General features: G+C 36.1%; 1 protein-coding gene across 2 annotated transcripts in view; it reads left to right on the top strand.

Moving 5' to 3' along the window:
- The window catches only part of LOC106868015 (high affinity cGMP-specific 3',5'-cyclic phosphodiesterase 9A), a 233,024-nt gene that overhangs the window by 149,148 nt on the left and 66,342 nt on the right, over positions 1-17,534 (top strand). For both annotated transcript variants that reach the window (XM_089357273.1, XM_089357274.1), the window contains 2 exons: positions 14,532-14,580; positions 16,848-16,947. In XM_089357273.1, coding sequence (XP_089213399.1) covers positions 14,532-14,580; positions 16,848-16,947 — 149 coding nt within the window. The remainder of the gene's footprint in view (positions 1-14,531; positions 14,581-16,847; positions 16,948-17,534) is intronic.

Raw genomic sequence — 17,534 nt, 5'->3', positions numbered from 1 at the left:
TCAGCAAAGTCATGGAAAGGATAATCAGAGGAAAACTGATCGCATTCCTTGAAGAAAATAAATTGCTGAGTGATACCCAACATGGCTTTCAACCAGGTAGGAGCTGCCTGACCCAGCTCTTACAACATTACGACTGGGTGTTGAGGCAGTTACTCAACAACTCAAATGTGGACGTAATATACCTTGATTTTGCAAAAGCTTTTGACAAAGTGGATCATGGTGTGATATGCCACAAACTGCGTGATCTTGGCATAGCTGGAAAACTTGGAGAGTGGTTACATGACTTTCTGAAAGATAGAAGTCAGGCAGTAGTGGCTAATGGAGCCACCTCTATGAGAAAACAAATAATGAGCGGTGTTCCACAGGGCACTGTCTTGGGACCATTGCTTTTTATAGTCGCTCTCTCGGATATGCCTTCAAGTGCTCGGATAGCTACTCTTGCAAGCTACGCAGACGATACAAAAGTCTCGCAGAAAATACAGAACTCCAGTGATGTTGCACACCTGCAGCAGGAATTGGACTCAGTTTACAGATGGGCTGAGGACAATAATATGCAGTTTAATGCTGAAAAATTCCAAGCCCTGCGCTACCAACGTCCAAAACTGAATATTAAACTTACAGAGTACACTGGTCCACAGGGAATTTCAATCCCAGAGCCTAAATCAGTGAGAGACCTGGGTATCGACATGAGTGATGATACCTCTTTCCAAGTGCACATTACCAGAATGGCAACAAAGTGCAGACGATTGGCTGGATGGATCCTGAGAACATTCAGAACCAGAGATAAGGAAACCATGATGATCCTCTGGAGGACATTCGTGCTCAGCCGCCTGTGGTCACCCACCAGTCTGAAATTAACAGCAGACCTTGAAGCAATCCAGAGGAGATTCACAAAGAAGATTGTCTCTTTGCAACTGCTCAGCTACTGGGAAAGGCTGAAACAGCTAAGACTCTATTCCCTGGAGAGAAGGCGGGAGAGGTATGCAGTAATATACATCTGGAAGATCCTGGAAGATCCTGGAAGATCCTGGAAGGAATTGTGCCAAATTTTGGCATTGAAAGCTACACCAATGCCAGAACGGGACGACACTGCATAGTGCCAAAGATCCCAGCAATGCCATCGCGCTTCAGGACCAGTTACTGCAACAGCTTGGGATTCAGGGGCCCACAGCTTTTTAATATTCTCCCAAAGAGCCTGAGGAATCTGCACAAAGTAGATGTAGGAATTTTTAAATCAAAGTTGGACCTCTTCCTATCGAGAGTCCCAGATGAACCTACCTCGCGGCAGGAGGTGCAAATGAGGGTTGCTAAATCAAACTCCATTCTTCACCAAGTGCCACATATTGTAAGAGGCTCCCTGTAATAACAGTGTAGCAACACGGTGGTGCATCAGCATGGCCGCAGCTCTAAGCTGAAACTTTAAAAAAAAAAAAATAAATAAATAAACATAAACCTGAACACACACATGTGCACAAATACAGACGTATATACATGTGTACAGATGTATTCTTTTACACATTTTACATTTATTTAGACAATACATATTATAGAGGCAGTGTTTAACAGTTGGATGCACTTCTTTTGCTTACCCTTAAATGTTTTTTCAAGAAAGGGAATTTGTACTCATATCTACAAAAGCACAGAGCTACTGAATAATTTGCTGACAGAGAATGACAAGAAAGTTCACCCTATATAGCTCAATGGTTTTTCATGCAAATTACAGAATGTAAGCATTCACAAAGACACACAGACATGTACACTCCCCCCCCCCCCCCACACACACACACATTGACTGGCTTCATGCAGTTTCTGTTTACTGATTTGATGGGAGAGATTTTTTATGGTCCATGTTGTTGCCAACACTCACAAATATTTCCCCATAGTCAGGTATGTTTTATGGAAGATTGAAAAGAAACAACACTGCTTCTATGACAATGACACTTGTTTACAACTATTATATGATCCCAAGATAAGCATACAAACACACTCTTTCACTCCCACATACATATGAACACACTTTTATGAGAGACTTCTCTAAGTTTCTGTCTAGTAAATCCACTTACTGGCATAGACTTGGAAACAGGAGGTGCAGGAGGTGCCAGTGCATCCCCTACAATTTTGTGAGGCCAGTGTAAACACTTTGAACATTCTGGAGCCAATGTAACCACGTTGAACATTCTGGGTTTGTTCCTGCACTTATGCTTGCTGGTCAGCCAGGTGTTAAAGAAGACATTTGTCTACATTGTGAGACTTAACCCAAAGCATGTGATTTGGATGTGAGCCTCTTCTTCACCACACAACCATACCTGTATATTAATAATGTTTAGTTCTATTGGACAGGCTACTGACAACTGTTTATAGATGCAATCCTACTATTGCTTGATATGGATCTTTTGCCTACTGTATTTCTTCCCTGATCTGAATTAGCTATCCTTAGACAACTTCATCCTGGTGAACTTTCTTGCTGGTATCATATTGATGCAAACTTAACATGGTCACTCAATTTCCATAGAAGAGTGACTGCTAGGACTTCCATTCCCAAACCAATCAGCCAACCAAGCCTCCTAGCTGCTGGATCACAGAAGCACTCCACAACTCTGTGTGTGTACTAATTAATATTTATGCAAATGTATAATGTATTGCTTTCAGATCTTGGCACAAAGCAAGCAAGTTCAGGTGAGGGGGTAAGTTGATTACATTGACCTCAATGTTCAACTGGTACATATTCTATCAATCCCAAAAGAATGAAAGGCAAAGTTGGTGTCAGCAGCATTTGAACTCGGAACATGACGAAGTACTACTAGGCATTTTGCCTTGTGTGCTAATGATTCTACCAGCTCACCACCTTCACAAATGAATATATCTAATTACACCCTGCTTTCCAAACCTTTCTCATTCTTCTGCTGCATATCTTGTTACATATAATTCAGATTTACTTTATAGTTTACCACTATCTGCTTACATTTCAAATATCTTATATTCATTATGTTCTTTGATATTCATACTCAATCCAGTATATCACATCATCTCTAATTACATCACTGACTGCTACTCACTTATAATTAAAAATTCCTGTACATTATTCTCTATCCTGGATGTAAAATATTGAAATGAAATCTAAATATGAAGTAGATGATTACAAGTTAAAAGATATCGTCTCTCAGTGTATCAGTTGTTTCTCCTTTTGCCCTCTCCAAAACATCTGAGCCTTCCTAATCATCTAGTAGAATGATGCTTACTTAAAAAGTAAGCCATTCCCATTTTAAAATAAGAACTAATGAAAAATTGGAAAGAAAATATCAGTATTTTCTTGTTCTTTCTTTGTGTATAGTAGCAGTTGTTAGGCAATCCAATCCCAGTGTGTTTCTTTTAGTTTAGTTTGATCTTAGAGGGTAAAAAGATGTAGTTGATGTTGTGATTTGAGCTCAAAATAAAGTAAGATGGAAATAGCATGGTTACAGGTACAATTCACATTGTGTATCACCTTGAGTGGAATTTGTTTTGAAAGAACCTATGTGGAAGCCTGTGGTGTATTTATATATTTTGTGTTGCAGTTGGTGAATAATAGTTTCATTATTGATTATAGATTTCCATTGAAGCCAATCATTACTTTCACTGCACTGTGTGTGTGTGTGTGTGTGTGCTCATGTTTTTTTTTCTCCTCTTTTTAATTTAGAGTTAATTTTAACTGGTCACCTGCTTGGTAGCAAGGTTGTGAAGGAAAACATCTTGATTTTTTTTGTCATCCTTTAAATATTAAAGTTTTGTAAGTTTTTACTGTCCCAGATACCGTGATTGTTTGTAGCATATGAGTCAAGGAGTAGTATTCTTTCTGTAAGAACCCAAGTTCAGCCATATTTTGCTCCAGGCAGGTTTATACATATCCTGTTTCTCCAATAATAATAGATATGAAACTGAAAGTGCATCTTAGTTACTGGATTTTCCAATTCTTTATCAACAGTCCATAGGTGTTTTCTTTCCCTTGTATTTTTCTGACCACAACGGGGTCCAGAGGGCAGCTGATTCACAAGAGTATATTGTTTTCTTGTGCTCCCACACAACATCTACCTAATTGTTTTAACTTTGTAGCTGTTTTAATTTTTAAGTACCACCAATATTCTTTCGACTATTTGCTGTCAGTATTGTCAACTTTGCCTGCTGGTATTTTCTTTTTCTTTATTTTGTGTTCCAAACTGTTCCAGCAACCACATCATGACTCATGGAAAGATAATATCTAAAAGACATTGTCTTGCAGTTGACAGTAATGTGGTTGATGTCTCCACTTTTAGTTTTGCACAGCTTACATTTGTTGAGTGTCCATGGTTTTCCCTTTTTATGGTCTAGGAACTTGGTGGTGGTGTATATGTATGCCTGTGTGTATGCATGTATGTATATGTGTGTTTGTGTGTGTGTATATATATTTATATATCTTGCTTTGTCTTTTCTATATTGGTGAAGAATGTAAATATTGGCAAGAAAACTGAAAAAAAAACTAATGTTCTTTAAGTTAAATCTCTTGAGATATTTGTTCTTCACTGAATTATTGACACTCACTTGTCATACTCACCATCAGAAATGCCATAAATCAGTGATTGGGCTACTGGAAGGCTACAGCCTTCCAGTAGCCCAATCACTGATCCAGTTACACAAGCTATTGCAGTGTTAAATAAATAAAGTTTCTGCAATGAATTGTGAAGCAGTGACAAGTGACAATTCTGTAATAATGATAATGATATTTTATAAGTGTGATGCTTATAAGTGATCACTGTGTATTGATTAAAGAAAATAGTCTAATATTGGGGCATATAAGCCCTCAATAGAAAAAAAAAGTGGATTTTCCATATGCATGGGACACAAACCCACACCTCTGTATATTCATGATAAGTGTGCTACCATGACACCAACATACCCACTCACTTCTTTCGTTAGATTTAAGAACTATAATTCCATAGTGTTGTTTTCTAAACGAACAAGCATATGCATTTTCTGTGATGAATTGAGAAGCGGTGACAAGTGACAATTCTGTAAATAATCCTTTCTACTAAAGGCACAAGGCCTGAAATTTGCAGGCAGTGGACTAGTCAATTTCATCAACCCCCAATGTTTCACTGGTACTTAATTTATCAACCCTGAAAGGATGGAAAGCAAAGTTGACCTCGACGGAATCTGAACTCAGAACGTAGCAATGGCCAAAATACCACTAAGCATTTCACCCAGTGTGCTTACGATTCTGCCAGCTTGCCATCTTCAGTTCTGTAAATAATAATAATATTTTATAAGCTTAAAGCTTATAAACATTCACTGTGTATTGACTAAAGAAAATAGTCTTAATATTGGGGCATACGGATAGCCCACTTTTTTCCATCGAGGATTATATGCTGCAATATTTAAACTATTTTCTTTAGTCAATATACGGTGCTCACTTATAAGCTTTAAGCTTATAAAATAGTATTATTATTTACAGAAATAAATTTATGATACATTTAGCCCAATAATTTTTTATCTCACCCATCTTCTCTGATCTATGGAAAGCATTAATGTTACATGATACTCTGTTCTTAAGGAATGTTAGGATAATTGATATTAACATTGCAGATTGGATGCTTTAGTTTGAGATCATTCAAGGTCTGTGCATTAATATCAAGGTTTGTGGCTTCAGTCCTTGCCTTGAAATATGTGTATATGGGCAGTGTATGGGTGAGGGGTGAGAGTTGAATGATCTTGGAATCTTGATCAGAAAACATACAAAAGGAAATATGTAAATATAAAATTTTGTCATTGGGATTTATTAGATAACATGTAGATGTAAAATATAGTCCTGGAGCGTTATTAGACAATGTAGTCATAGAAACTTGTTGGAGATATAAAATATATTTCTTAGTGTTATTAAGCAATATAGTGATGGGAACATGTAGGTATAAAATATATTTCTGAAGTTTTATTATACAATGTAGCCATAGGAACATGTTGGATATGTGAAATATATTTCCAAAGTGTTATTAGACAACATTTTAGGGAAAACATGTTATAGGTTTATAAATTATAGTTCTTTCTCTTTTGCTTAGGGTGAGTAAGGGCAGTGCCCATAATTATTTTCAGAGCTGCTGAGATTGGCAGGAAGAAAAGAGGAATCTAGGAAGTTATCATCAAATCAAATCTAGACTGAATGCTAACAATAGAGTGGACTCCACTGAAAGTACTCAAGGTACCAAATGTGGTATTAAAACCAGGCAATAGATTGAGTCTGTCACCCAAGGACAAAGATGGAGTGTCCAACCAACAGATTTCAACATTAATTTCCCTTTGCAAAATTTCACTTCTAGGGTCTTTTAAATAGTTTCTTTTATTCTTTTTCTTGTTTCAGTCATTTGACTTCAGCCATGTTGGAGCACCACCTTAAGAGGTTTTAGTCGAACAAATCAACCCCAGGACTTATTCTTTATAAGTCCAGTACTTTTTCTATCAGCACTTTTGATGGACCGCTAAGTTACAAGGACGTAAAACCCCCAACATCAGTTGTCAAGTGATATATACATACATATATATCAAGTGATATATACACAAATATATACATCATCATCATCATCATCATCATCATCATCGTTTAACGTCCGCTTTCCATGCTAGCATGGGTTGGACGATTTGACTGAGGACTGGTGAAACCGGATGGCAACACCAGGCTCCAGTCTGATTTGGCAGAGTTTCTACAGCTGGATGCCCTTCCTAACGCCAACCACTCAGAGAGTGTAGTGGGTGCTTTTACGTGTCACCCGCACGAAAACGGCCACGCTCGAAATGGTGTCTTTTATGTGCCACCCGCACAAGCCAGTCCAGGGGCACTGGCAACGATCTCATACACACATATACATATAATGGGCTTCTTTCAGTTACTATCTACCAATTCCACTCACAAGGCTTTGGTTAGCCCAAGGCTATAGTAGAAGACACTTGCCCAAGGTACCATGCAGTGGAGCTGAACCTGGAACAATGTGGTTGGGAAGCAACCTTCTTACCACACAACCATGCCTGTGCCTATGTTTGTGTCATATATTTTTATGTGGTTTCTGATATAGATATAAATTTGTAAGAAACAGAATGGCCAATTATATCAATCCCCAATATTTGATTGGAACTTTATTTATATCTGCAAAGTTAACCTTGACGTTATTTTAGTTCAACATGCTAAGAAGTCAAAAAAATATCACAAGACATTTTTTCAATGCTCTGACGATTCTGTTAATCCATCAACTTCAATTAGCTTGTGTCATTTCATTAGAAACAATATCTTTATTTAACTGGAGTGAAGCTGTATAATGCTGAAAACAATTTTTTTTTTCTTTTTAATTCTAATTCTAGAATAAGATGACATTACCAGTGAAAAATATCAAATATCTCAACCAACCAGCATATAATATCTACAGACAATACTGTTTTATCTCAGAGAATAGCATCAAGAAGTTGTAGCATCCATGCTTTAGAATAAAATCATAAAGATAAAACAATTTCAATAAGAAATCTTATGATGGAAAGTAAATGAAGTAAAAATGGAAACATAAAAATATAAGATTTAGTTTCGGAAAGTAGTAAGACATTTAGTTATAGAAACCTGTAGTAAATTATACATGACATGCCAGATAAGGTTAATTGTTTTATCAGTGTGTTCTACTCAAAGTAATGAAGTTTGTTGATTTAATTTGGAAACTGATTTAATTTAATTTCAAATTCTCTATTATATTTTGAATTTGTTTCCTGATGCACTAATTTCTACTGACAGAAAAAAAAATAGGCCGTGGATACGAGAAGTTAGGGTCATAAAACCAAGTGAAAGTTGTCAGTGCAACAACTGGAACATTATATTTTAACTGACTCCTAAAATGTGACTACACACACAAAGACTACACATATGAAGGACCAATATAACAAATTGAACTGAGCCCAGCATTTACTTGGCACTTGATTTAGTGACTCTGGAGGGATGAAAGACACAGTTGAAACCAGCAAGATTTGTACTCTGAATGTTAAGAAGAAAAATCTCAATTTACTAGAGATATAATAATACATCATCATCATCATCATCATCATCGTTTAACGTCTGTTTTCCATGCTAGCATGGGTTGGACAGTTCGACCGGGGTCTGGGAAGCCAGGAGGCTGCACCAACCTCCAGTCTGAGCTGGCAGTGTTTCTACAGTTGGATGCCCTTCCTAATGCCAACCACTCCATGAGTGTAGTGGGTGCTTTTTTCGTGCCACCGGCACAGGGGCCAGAGGAAGCTGGCAATGGCCACGATCAGTTGGTGCATTTTACGTGCCACTGGCATGGAAGCCAGTCAAAGCGGCACTGGCATCAGCCACGTTCGGATGGTGCTTTTTACGTGCCACCAGCACAGGTATCACAACTACAATTTCCATTTGATTTTCATTTTGATGTTGATGTACTTGACTCAATAGGTCTCCTCAAGCACAGCAGGTTGCCCTACAATCCAAGGTAAGCACAGCAGGTTGTCCTACGATCCAAGATACTTTTGAATGGGCTGGGGCTGGGGCTGGTTATGTGAAACTGGTGTAGGATACAGCCATAAACTCACTTTATTTGTTGGGTCTTCGTAGCCACAACATATCTCCAGAGGTTTTGGACTTTCATCATTGCCTCTGTGAGGCCTAACGTTCAAAGGTCATGCTTCACTACTTCATCCTATGTCTTCCTGGGTCTACCTCAACCCCGGATTCCTTCAACTGTTTGGGAGTGTCACTTCTTCACACAGCTCTCCTCATCCATCCATAGTACATGACCATACCAGCGCAAACATCTCTCTTGCATGCCACATCCAATGCTTCTTATGTCCAACATTTCTCTCAGGACACTTACACTCTGTCGTGTGTGCACACTGATATTACACATCTAGCGGATCATGCTAGATTCATTTCTTTCGAACCTACGCATGTCTTCTACAGTCACGGCCCATGTTTCACTGCCCTGAAGCATGACAGTTTGCACACATGCATCGTACAATCTACCTTTCACTCTGAGCGAGAGGCCCTTTGTCACCAGCAGGGGTAGAAGCTTTCTAAACATTGCCCAGGCCATTCTTATTGTAGTGGTAGCACTCTCTGAGCATCCCCTCCACTACTAACTTGGTCACCTAGGTAGCGGAAGCTATCAACTACTTCTAGTTTCTTCCCCTGGAGTGTGATGGAATCTTTTTTCTGAGCATCTGTGGTGTTTATTGCACCTATGCATCTGCCGCACATGAAAGCTATCTTCTTGGTTAATCTTCCTTTGATGTTGCTGCACCTCTTATGTGTCCATAGCTTACACTGGGTACATCTTATGGAGTTTCTACCTACACCTTTTCTACAGATCAAGCAGGGCCACCTACCTGAGTGGGTGTGTGATGAGTTCGCCTTCCTACTTACTAGATCTTTGGTCTTTGCTACATTGACTCTTAGGCCTTTTGATTCTAAACCTTGCTTCCACACCCAAAATTTCTTTTCTAGTGATTCTGCTATGAGGGTCAGGTCATCAGCATAGAGGAGCTCCCAGGGGCAACCCATCTTGAATTCCTCTGTTATTGCCTGGAGGACTATAATGAATAAAAGGGGACTGAGGGCTGAACCTTGGTGGACCCTTACCTCTACCCAGAATTCTTCACTATACTCATTGCCAATCCTAATCTTACTAACAGCCTCTCTGTATAGGGCGTGTACAGCCCTTATTAACTATTCGTCAATCTCCAGTTTCCGCATCGCTCACCAGATAAGGGATCAGGGGACCCTGTCAAAGGCTTCCTCCAAGTCCACGAAAGCTAAGTATAGGGGTTTATCTTTAGCTAGGTATTTCTCCTGCAGCTGTCGAACCAGGAATATAGCATCAGTAGTGCTTCTACCTGGCACAAAACCAAACGGCATCTCATCTTAGCAGATTCTCTCCCTAATGAGATAGGCTATGACCTCTTCTGTGATCCAGCAGTTTGATACCCTTGTAGTTATTTCTATCTCAAGCATCACCTTTACCTTTGTAGCAGTTGACTCTGGTGCTGCTACGCCAGTCATGGGATATGATTCCAGCATGAACTACCTGGTTTGCAATGTGAGTGACTGGGCTATAGCCCACACCATCAGATGTTTTAAGCATCTCAGCAGTGATTCCTGATGGGCTGGAGGCTTTGCCTGGCTAAAGGCTAAATATCGTTTCTAGAAAATTAAATATCCTTTGGTTCTGTTGAATTAAATTTTAGTGTCAGCTTCCCATTAAAACTGTATCTGAAAAATCCATTGCTAACTTGACATCAGGAATTATAAAAACAGTGAAAGGAGGAAGAGAGTTGCAGAGGGTTGCAGTTTTAAGGATTTTATAAAGTGTTTAACAGGGACTTTGGAGAGGTTAGTATTCAATGAGATGGTGGAAGAAGGAAAGATTGCTGCAGTTAGTCAACAGATTTAGGTAGAAACTATATACACTCAACGCATTCAGAGGAACAGAATGGAATTATAAAATCAATGAGAATGAGAACACTGGTGGATTGTAAGTGACTGAAGTTTGATTTTTGAAGATACAATTCTCAATATGAATATTCACAGTATGTGTACTATCTCAGATATAACTAGTAAGCCTATATAATAATCAGTTTACTGTAGTTAGTTGCTTAGGTATACACAGCTTGTTAGTTGAGAGTAAGCCGAAGCTGTTGAAATAGTGATAGAAGTCACAAGGAAATTAAACAATGTCTGTAGCTACGCGATGCAGTATGTTGGAGAGGAAATTTTTACTAATCCGACAGATGGTCTGTTTTGGACATTAGTGTAGGTAGCAGCAGCCCAAATATACAAAAAGTAGCCAATTATGGGTTTCAGTTGTGATTTATAATAAATCTAGCAACTAATCATTGCTGATATCGAAGAGGAAACCAAACCTTTTGTTTGCATTTAAGCCACAGGTAGGAAGATGTGAGCTCCTACAAGTTTTCAGTTGTACAAGTTTATCATTTACACCAGTGTCTGCCAAACTGTGTGCTGAGAGAGATTCCTGGAGTGCTGTGAAAAATGTTTTCGGGATTTTCGGGAAACAACAATCCAAGAAAATTAGCAAATTTCAAGTGTAAATATAAATCATAAAATAGGGTAAATATAAATTAATTACATGACAAACAGCAGTTTTGCTACAATATATTACATTTCTGCATTTAAACTGAGATTGTCTATAAGTAAATTGTTTAGTAGTCCTAATAGTATAAAATTTTTGATTTATTTATAATTTACATAAATTATTTTGTTAATTTTAATCGATTTTTAGTTTTAGATTTAAACATGGACAAATTTTTATTGAGACCCCAGAAAAATAAGAAAGAGAGTCATAGCAAACAAGACAAACACCAGAATAAAAATTTCACCTCATCAAAATGAAAATATAATGAAAATTACATCCAATATGGTTTTATATTATCAGAAAAAGACAACTCAGTTCCTTTTTGTATGATTTGTTTTACAACACTGTCAAATAAAGAGATGGTTCCCAGTAAACTTCAACGTCATTTAATAACAAATCATCCACTATATAAGGACAAACCAAAAAAATACTTTGAGAGATTAAAAAATAATTTTAAAATTCAATCAAAAAGGCTGAAGAAATTTTACTCAATTCCTGAGAAAGCTCAAATCACTAGTTACAAGATTGCCCAGCTTTTGACAAAGAAAGAAAAAAACACATTCTGATGCTGAAAACCTTAATTTACCAGCCTTGGAAATTGCCATTGACACAATGATTAGTGATGAAGCTGTCAAACAAACTAAGACCATTCCTTTGTCTGCCCACATGATTTCTTGTAAAATTCAGCTCCGCAAACATTTCACTGAAGCAAAAAATGAACTCAAATTGATGAAAGTACAGACATCAGCAACAAAGCTCAACTAATTTCATTTCTGCAAATCATAAGTCAGTTTTTCTTTTGTTGTGAATTGAAGGAAAGAATGACAGAAGATATCTTTAACCTGGTAAACCAAAATGTCGTATTGAGAGGGATGCAGTGGCAAATTTGTATTGGCATTTGAACTGATGATACTCCATCCATGCAGGGTCAAAAGAAAGGCTTCGTGGCTCATGTATTACAAAACCATTCACAAGTTAAAATTGTACATTGCATGATTCACCACAATGTTTTGGTGTCTAAATTTCTACCTGATGGTTTCCTGAAGATGACAGACAACATTGTTAAAGTGGTAAATTACATAAAATCGCATTCCCTACGGTGCAAACTTTTTGCATCCCTATGTGAAATTATGGATTCTGATTTTAAGTGTTTATACTACTTCATACAGAAGTGCGATGGCTCACGAAAGGAAAAGTGTTCACTCGATTTATTTCTTTGCGAACTGAAATAATATGTTTCTTTGATGCTGACAATTCTGGATTTGAATTTCTTAACGATGATAATTGGTGGCTGGAAGCAGCATTTCTCAATGATCTTTTTGAGAAGTTGAACGTTTTAAATTAGAGTCTGCAAGGAGCGAACGAAAATATTATTACAGTTACAGGCAAATTAAAGTCTTTCACCAACAAGTTAGAACTGTGGATCAGGAAAGTTAAAAACACGCAGCTTGATTGCTTCCCAAGCGTAGAGGCTTTTCCAAACAAATTTAAAATTTTGTTAAAAGTGTAGAAAACAGTAGAAGACATTTCTGTATCATTTTCTAAGTATTTTCCATCACTTGATTAACATTAATAGAAGAAGAAAATTTTATAGACTTGAAAAACAATCCTGTGCACAAAGCCTCATTTTCTGTGCTAGAATTGTCAGAATTTTGGATTTCACTTTGGAGCCAATACCCTCGATTAGCTACTACAGTCATAAAATCTCTGTTGCCCTTTAGATCATCATATCTTTGCAAATTGGGTATCCTTGCACTTATGGAAATGAAGTAAAAAAAATGGCAGATGAGGAGTTGCGTATTTGTTTATCTAATTTAAATCTGCGTTTTGACAAAATTCTTTCTCAAAATCACTTGCATCCTTCTCACTAAAAACATTATTATTGTATTATATTACCTATATATATATTCATAAAACAATGTTATTTTATTTTTACTATAAGAATCTATTTTTACTCATACTAATAAAATATATTCAATTTTGTTGGGATTTTTATTTGGTGTGCCGCAAAATAAATTCTCCTCACCCAGTGTGTTGTACAGTAAAAAAGTTTGGCAGACACTGGTTTACACATTTGACAGTCATTTTCTGGAAGTTTCATCTATTGATGAATGCTTCTCAGTTGATAATAAATAAATTTTTCCAGGTACCAGAAGCTGTATTTTTGGTTGTTTGGCTGTAACACAACATTATTTTACCTGATCTATGTTTGGAGATGTAGAGGAGTGATACAACTCAGAGAAATTTTCTTTGTTACTTAGTCTGCTGTCTTATAATACTCAAATCTTAAACATGACTTTTTTTTCATGGTTTGTTAGAATGGAATTGACTGATGTCTTAATGATCAAAAAGGATATGGCGCTGGTGACTATTATAAGGAATGTATAGAATTTTGATATTTAAAAATCAGCCCTGATTGAGCAGACCAATGGTTAAAAGTGCTCCAGCTGTGAACATCTGGTCTTCTTATAAATTACATTTAGCCCTGAATCACTGTATTTTCCAGTATACAAATTGACATACTATATAAGCTGAGGTAGATTTTTCAAACAAGAAGTCAATGTTTAAGTCGGTACTTGTATTAGTTGACCCTCTTTTTCCTTAATACCCATTCTCACAGAGATTTTTCTTTGACTTGCCTTTTCTGGCTGTAAATTTTGGTCTGAAAAACATGACTTGTATGCTGGAAAATACAATATCCAGTGTGTTCTTTTTTAAAAATTTGATTGTTATTTTCAGCAGGTCAAGTGACTATGGAGATGCTCTCATGTTGGTTCCAATTTTAATGAAATTTGGAATGTGCTTAGAACAAGATACAATGATTAGAAGGCCTTTTAGATGGATAAGTTGTGACACATGAGCAAAAGATTGGTTTGGCAGTGACGAAGAGATCAAAAAGCTTAGTAGTCTTAGTAGGGGAATGGTATGTAGTTAGAATAAGAAGTGAAGAAATTATCTAATATTGACTAATTAGAATGGCAAATGCTTCAGATCCTAGAGCAGCTAAATTGTTGTGTATGGTGAAGAACAAATTCCTTCATTGATAAGTATGTTCTTCCTGTAGTAAACCAGACCTTGTCATTTGCAAATAATTGCACTAAGACATTTTGCTTTTAAAGAAACTTCTTTTACAAATATTTTGTACTATTTTTGTTTTCTTATATCTGAAAGTGAATTTTAGTAGGTGTCATGGAAACTAATAAACTGTTTATTTTATTTTATTTTATTGACAGAATTTATTGATTTATTTTTTATCTTCTAAGTCTGAGGTTTGTTTTTGTTTTGTTTCCTGAAAATGTTTTCTTCACATTAATTCTTTGTTGAAATGCTTTTGAAAATTGCTCTTTACTTGTTTATTTATTCATCTATTTTTGTTTTTATTTTCAGATGAAATACCTGAACATACCAAACGTCAGTGGGAAAACATAGAGAAAAGGTTTGCATAATTTGTTTTCTACATTCTATTACATTGACTTTTTACTTTTGTGGTTAGAGAGATAGAAAACTAGAGTACATGAACTCATTATAATGCAATCTTTGTTGTATAAGACATTTCCATCATGTTATAGATTAATGCTATTTATCATTTTGAAGAAATGGAAAATGCATATTTACATCACGTGTGCACACACACACACACACACACACACACACACACACACACACATTGAAAATCTTTTATAAAGATTAATCTCAGTATAGTTTTCTTCTTTATGGGGAAGATCCAGACATCATTATATTTTATGTAAAATCAAGATGGAGTAACTCATGCTACAAACAGTGAGAAATGATTTTTACTAGAAATTTTTTATTAATTACTATCAATCTCCAGATTTATTGTAATTAAAATCATTCTGTTGATCTTTGCCTAATCTGCTAGAAATAACAGTCAAACTTCCCTGTCATCTTTAAAAAAAAAAATAGAAAGAGAGCATGTTCATTCAGGATTTATTATACTTTAAGTCTTAACGTTTTCAGAAATTTTTTGAAATCAAGAGCCCACTGTTGTAATTATCCTACTACAGAACAGAAATGAACAATAGAGAAAGGGGTTAGAATATTATTTCATTTACATTAAATAGTTCCTCATTTCCTTCAAAATGAATGTAAGCAAAGTTTGTATGATTTTTGTGATATAGTGCATTTCAGGACTGACTGACTGGTGCAGTCCTATGTGGTACTGTGTCAATCAGGTAGTTGAATAGAGACAGGGGATGATCATGGCTAGAATACTTTTGTTCTTAGGTCTGCTCAACTGAGGACAACCTAGGGCTAAACAGTATCATCTGTTCAACTTCCTCTCTTTACTCAAATACTTGAAATAGATTCGTTATATCTTTTCACATCTTCTCAAGTTAATGAGAGCACCTGTACATGGCTGCTTGATATGCTAGATACAACAACCAGACATCCATCGAATGACATCCTATCACTTTAAAATAAAGAGATATTGGATAACGTAGTCATTGATATGCAAAAAAGGCATGTCTGATTGGTTAGGACATGCTTGAGGCCAATCAACAATTATTTGTTATTTCTTGTACAGCTTCTAGTCTATGTAGAATGTTTTGGTAGAAAGTCAAAGACCGTCACTATCATACTTCATTGACAACCTGTTCAATGCCATCAAAATCAAATTCCAAATAAGGTATAATTTCAGGATTATTATTATAGTGGATTAGTCGGTGTGAAGTGATTCTTCTTAAAGAAAGAAACTGTGTATATATTTGTGTGTATGTTTATGTGTTTGAGAAAGAGAGAATGTTATAGAGAGAGAGATTAGGATATATACATATATATATATTTCTTTGTTCATTTTATGTTTGTTTTCCATGCTAGTATGGGTTAGATGAGTATATTATCAAGGCATTGTTTTACAGTCAGTTGTCATTTTTGTCACCAGAAAAATTGTGAGCTACAACTGGTGAAGCAAATATCATTTTCTCCTATCAACAAATAATCTACTGGCTTTTCACCTTCAAACACTTGTGAAATAAGAAATACCTTACTTAAAAAACCAGCAACGGTTAATGACAGGAAGAGCATCTAGCTGTAAAACAATGCCTCAATAATATATTTGTCTAACCTATGGACTTGAAAACAAATGATCTAGTTTTATTGTGGAATGGCAATGTTATTAGCTTATGTTTTTCCAAACTTTTCTTGTAATGTTGGCTCCTTATTGTTAATGTTATGGAATAACAAAGGATGATAAATTTAGCTACTTCAGTTAAAATCAGAGACAGATATGAATAGGCAGATAGATTATATAACTGTGAGACTATTCCAATAGGGTTTGAAGTGAAGTTTTTGAACCACCAAACTTGTACAGCATAGTAGATATCTTCATCTATTTAACTAATCATCTGAATCATTTCATTGTCATGTCCTTAACCACCACCACCATCATCATCTCTGCATCTCTATCAACATTATAAGTATTAATGTCTTCTTCATTATCGCTAACTTTCCGAACAAAGAATGGGGGAAGTGTTTCATTTCTATGTCCAAGGTAACAAGGTACATGCATAGAGCAGTGAGCCACTAGTTTCCAAAAGTTGGTCAACTCACCATTGCTTAGCTGCTCTGTATTTGATGGTTCATGTCAGAAACTGAGAGAGTGAGGTGGGGTAGGGAGTAATATGTTGTTTATTTTATTATTATAGCTATTTATCATGTTTTATTTATTTTCTTTCTTTACAGGCTATCAACTCTGGAGAACCTTGTCCTTTATCAGACTACCATGCCAAAATGTGTTGAAGAAATACTCACAAAAATGAACAATGTTAAAAACAAAGTAGAGGTTAAGACTATTTCTTCATCAATTTTTTTTTCACCTCCACTTATGACCTCTCCAATGATTTATTATTTTCATTGTGCTGTGATATTAATTTATAGCATTCTCTGAGTTCTGACATATAGGTTTCTTTCTTATTAGTGTTATGAAATGATTCAACTCTTTATTTAACCTATGTAAATTCTAAGATATAAGAGGAGATGCTAGCTCTCTCTTCTACTATTTCTCATGTTCTAAGCTTATGAGTGGATTCGGTAGACAGAGACTAAAAGAAGCCCCTCATACATATTTCTTACACACACATACACACACGCATGTACACACACACACTCATGCATGTACACACAAACACACACAAAATAATTTCATTTGGATGTTAACCTTGGAGTTTATCTCATTAAGCTCATCTATGGCTACAGGCTATCAGACAAATGGTTATCTGGAGATTGTTTGCTTTATCAAACACGTCTGAAAATCCACAAGTATCTGCAAGTATCTACAATTAAAAACAAGAAGGATGGAGAGTGCAAGTCCTTTTATTACTTTATTTACAATTGTTTCATTGAAATTCAATCTCATGAGTATTGTTATAT

The sequence above is a fragment of the Octopus bimaculoides genome, chromosome 9 (genome assembly GCF_046866305.1).
Source record: "Octopus bimaculoides isolate indiv1 chromosome 9, ASM4686630v1, whole genome shotgun sequence".
NCBI lineage: Eukaryota > Metazoa > Mollusca > Cephalopoda > Octopoda > Octopodidae > Octopus > Octopus bimaculoides.
This window is presented reverse-complemented; position numbering and strand designations above follow the sequence as displayed.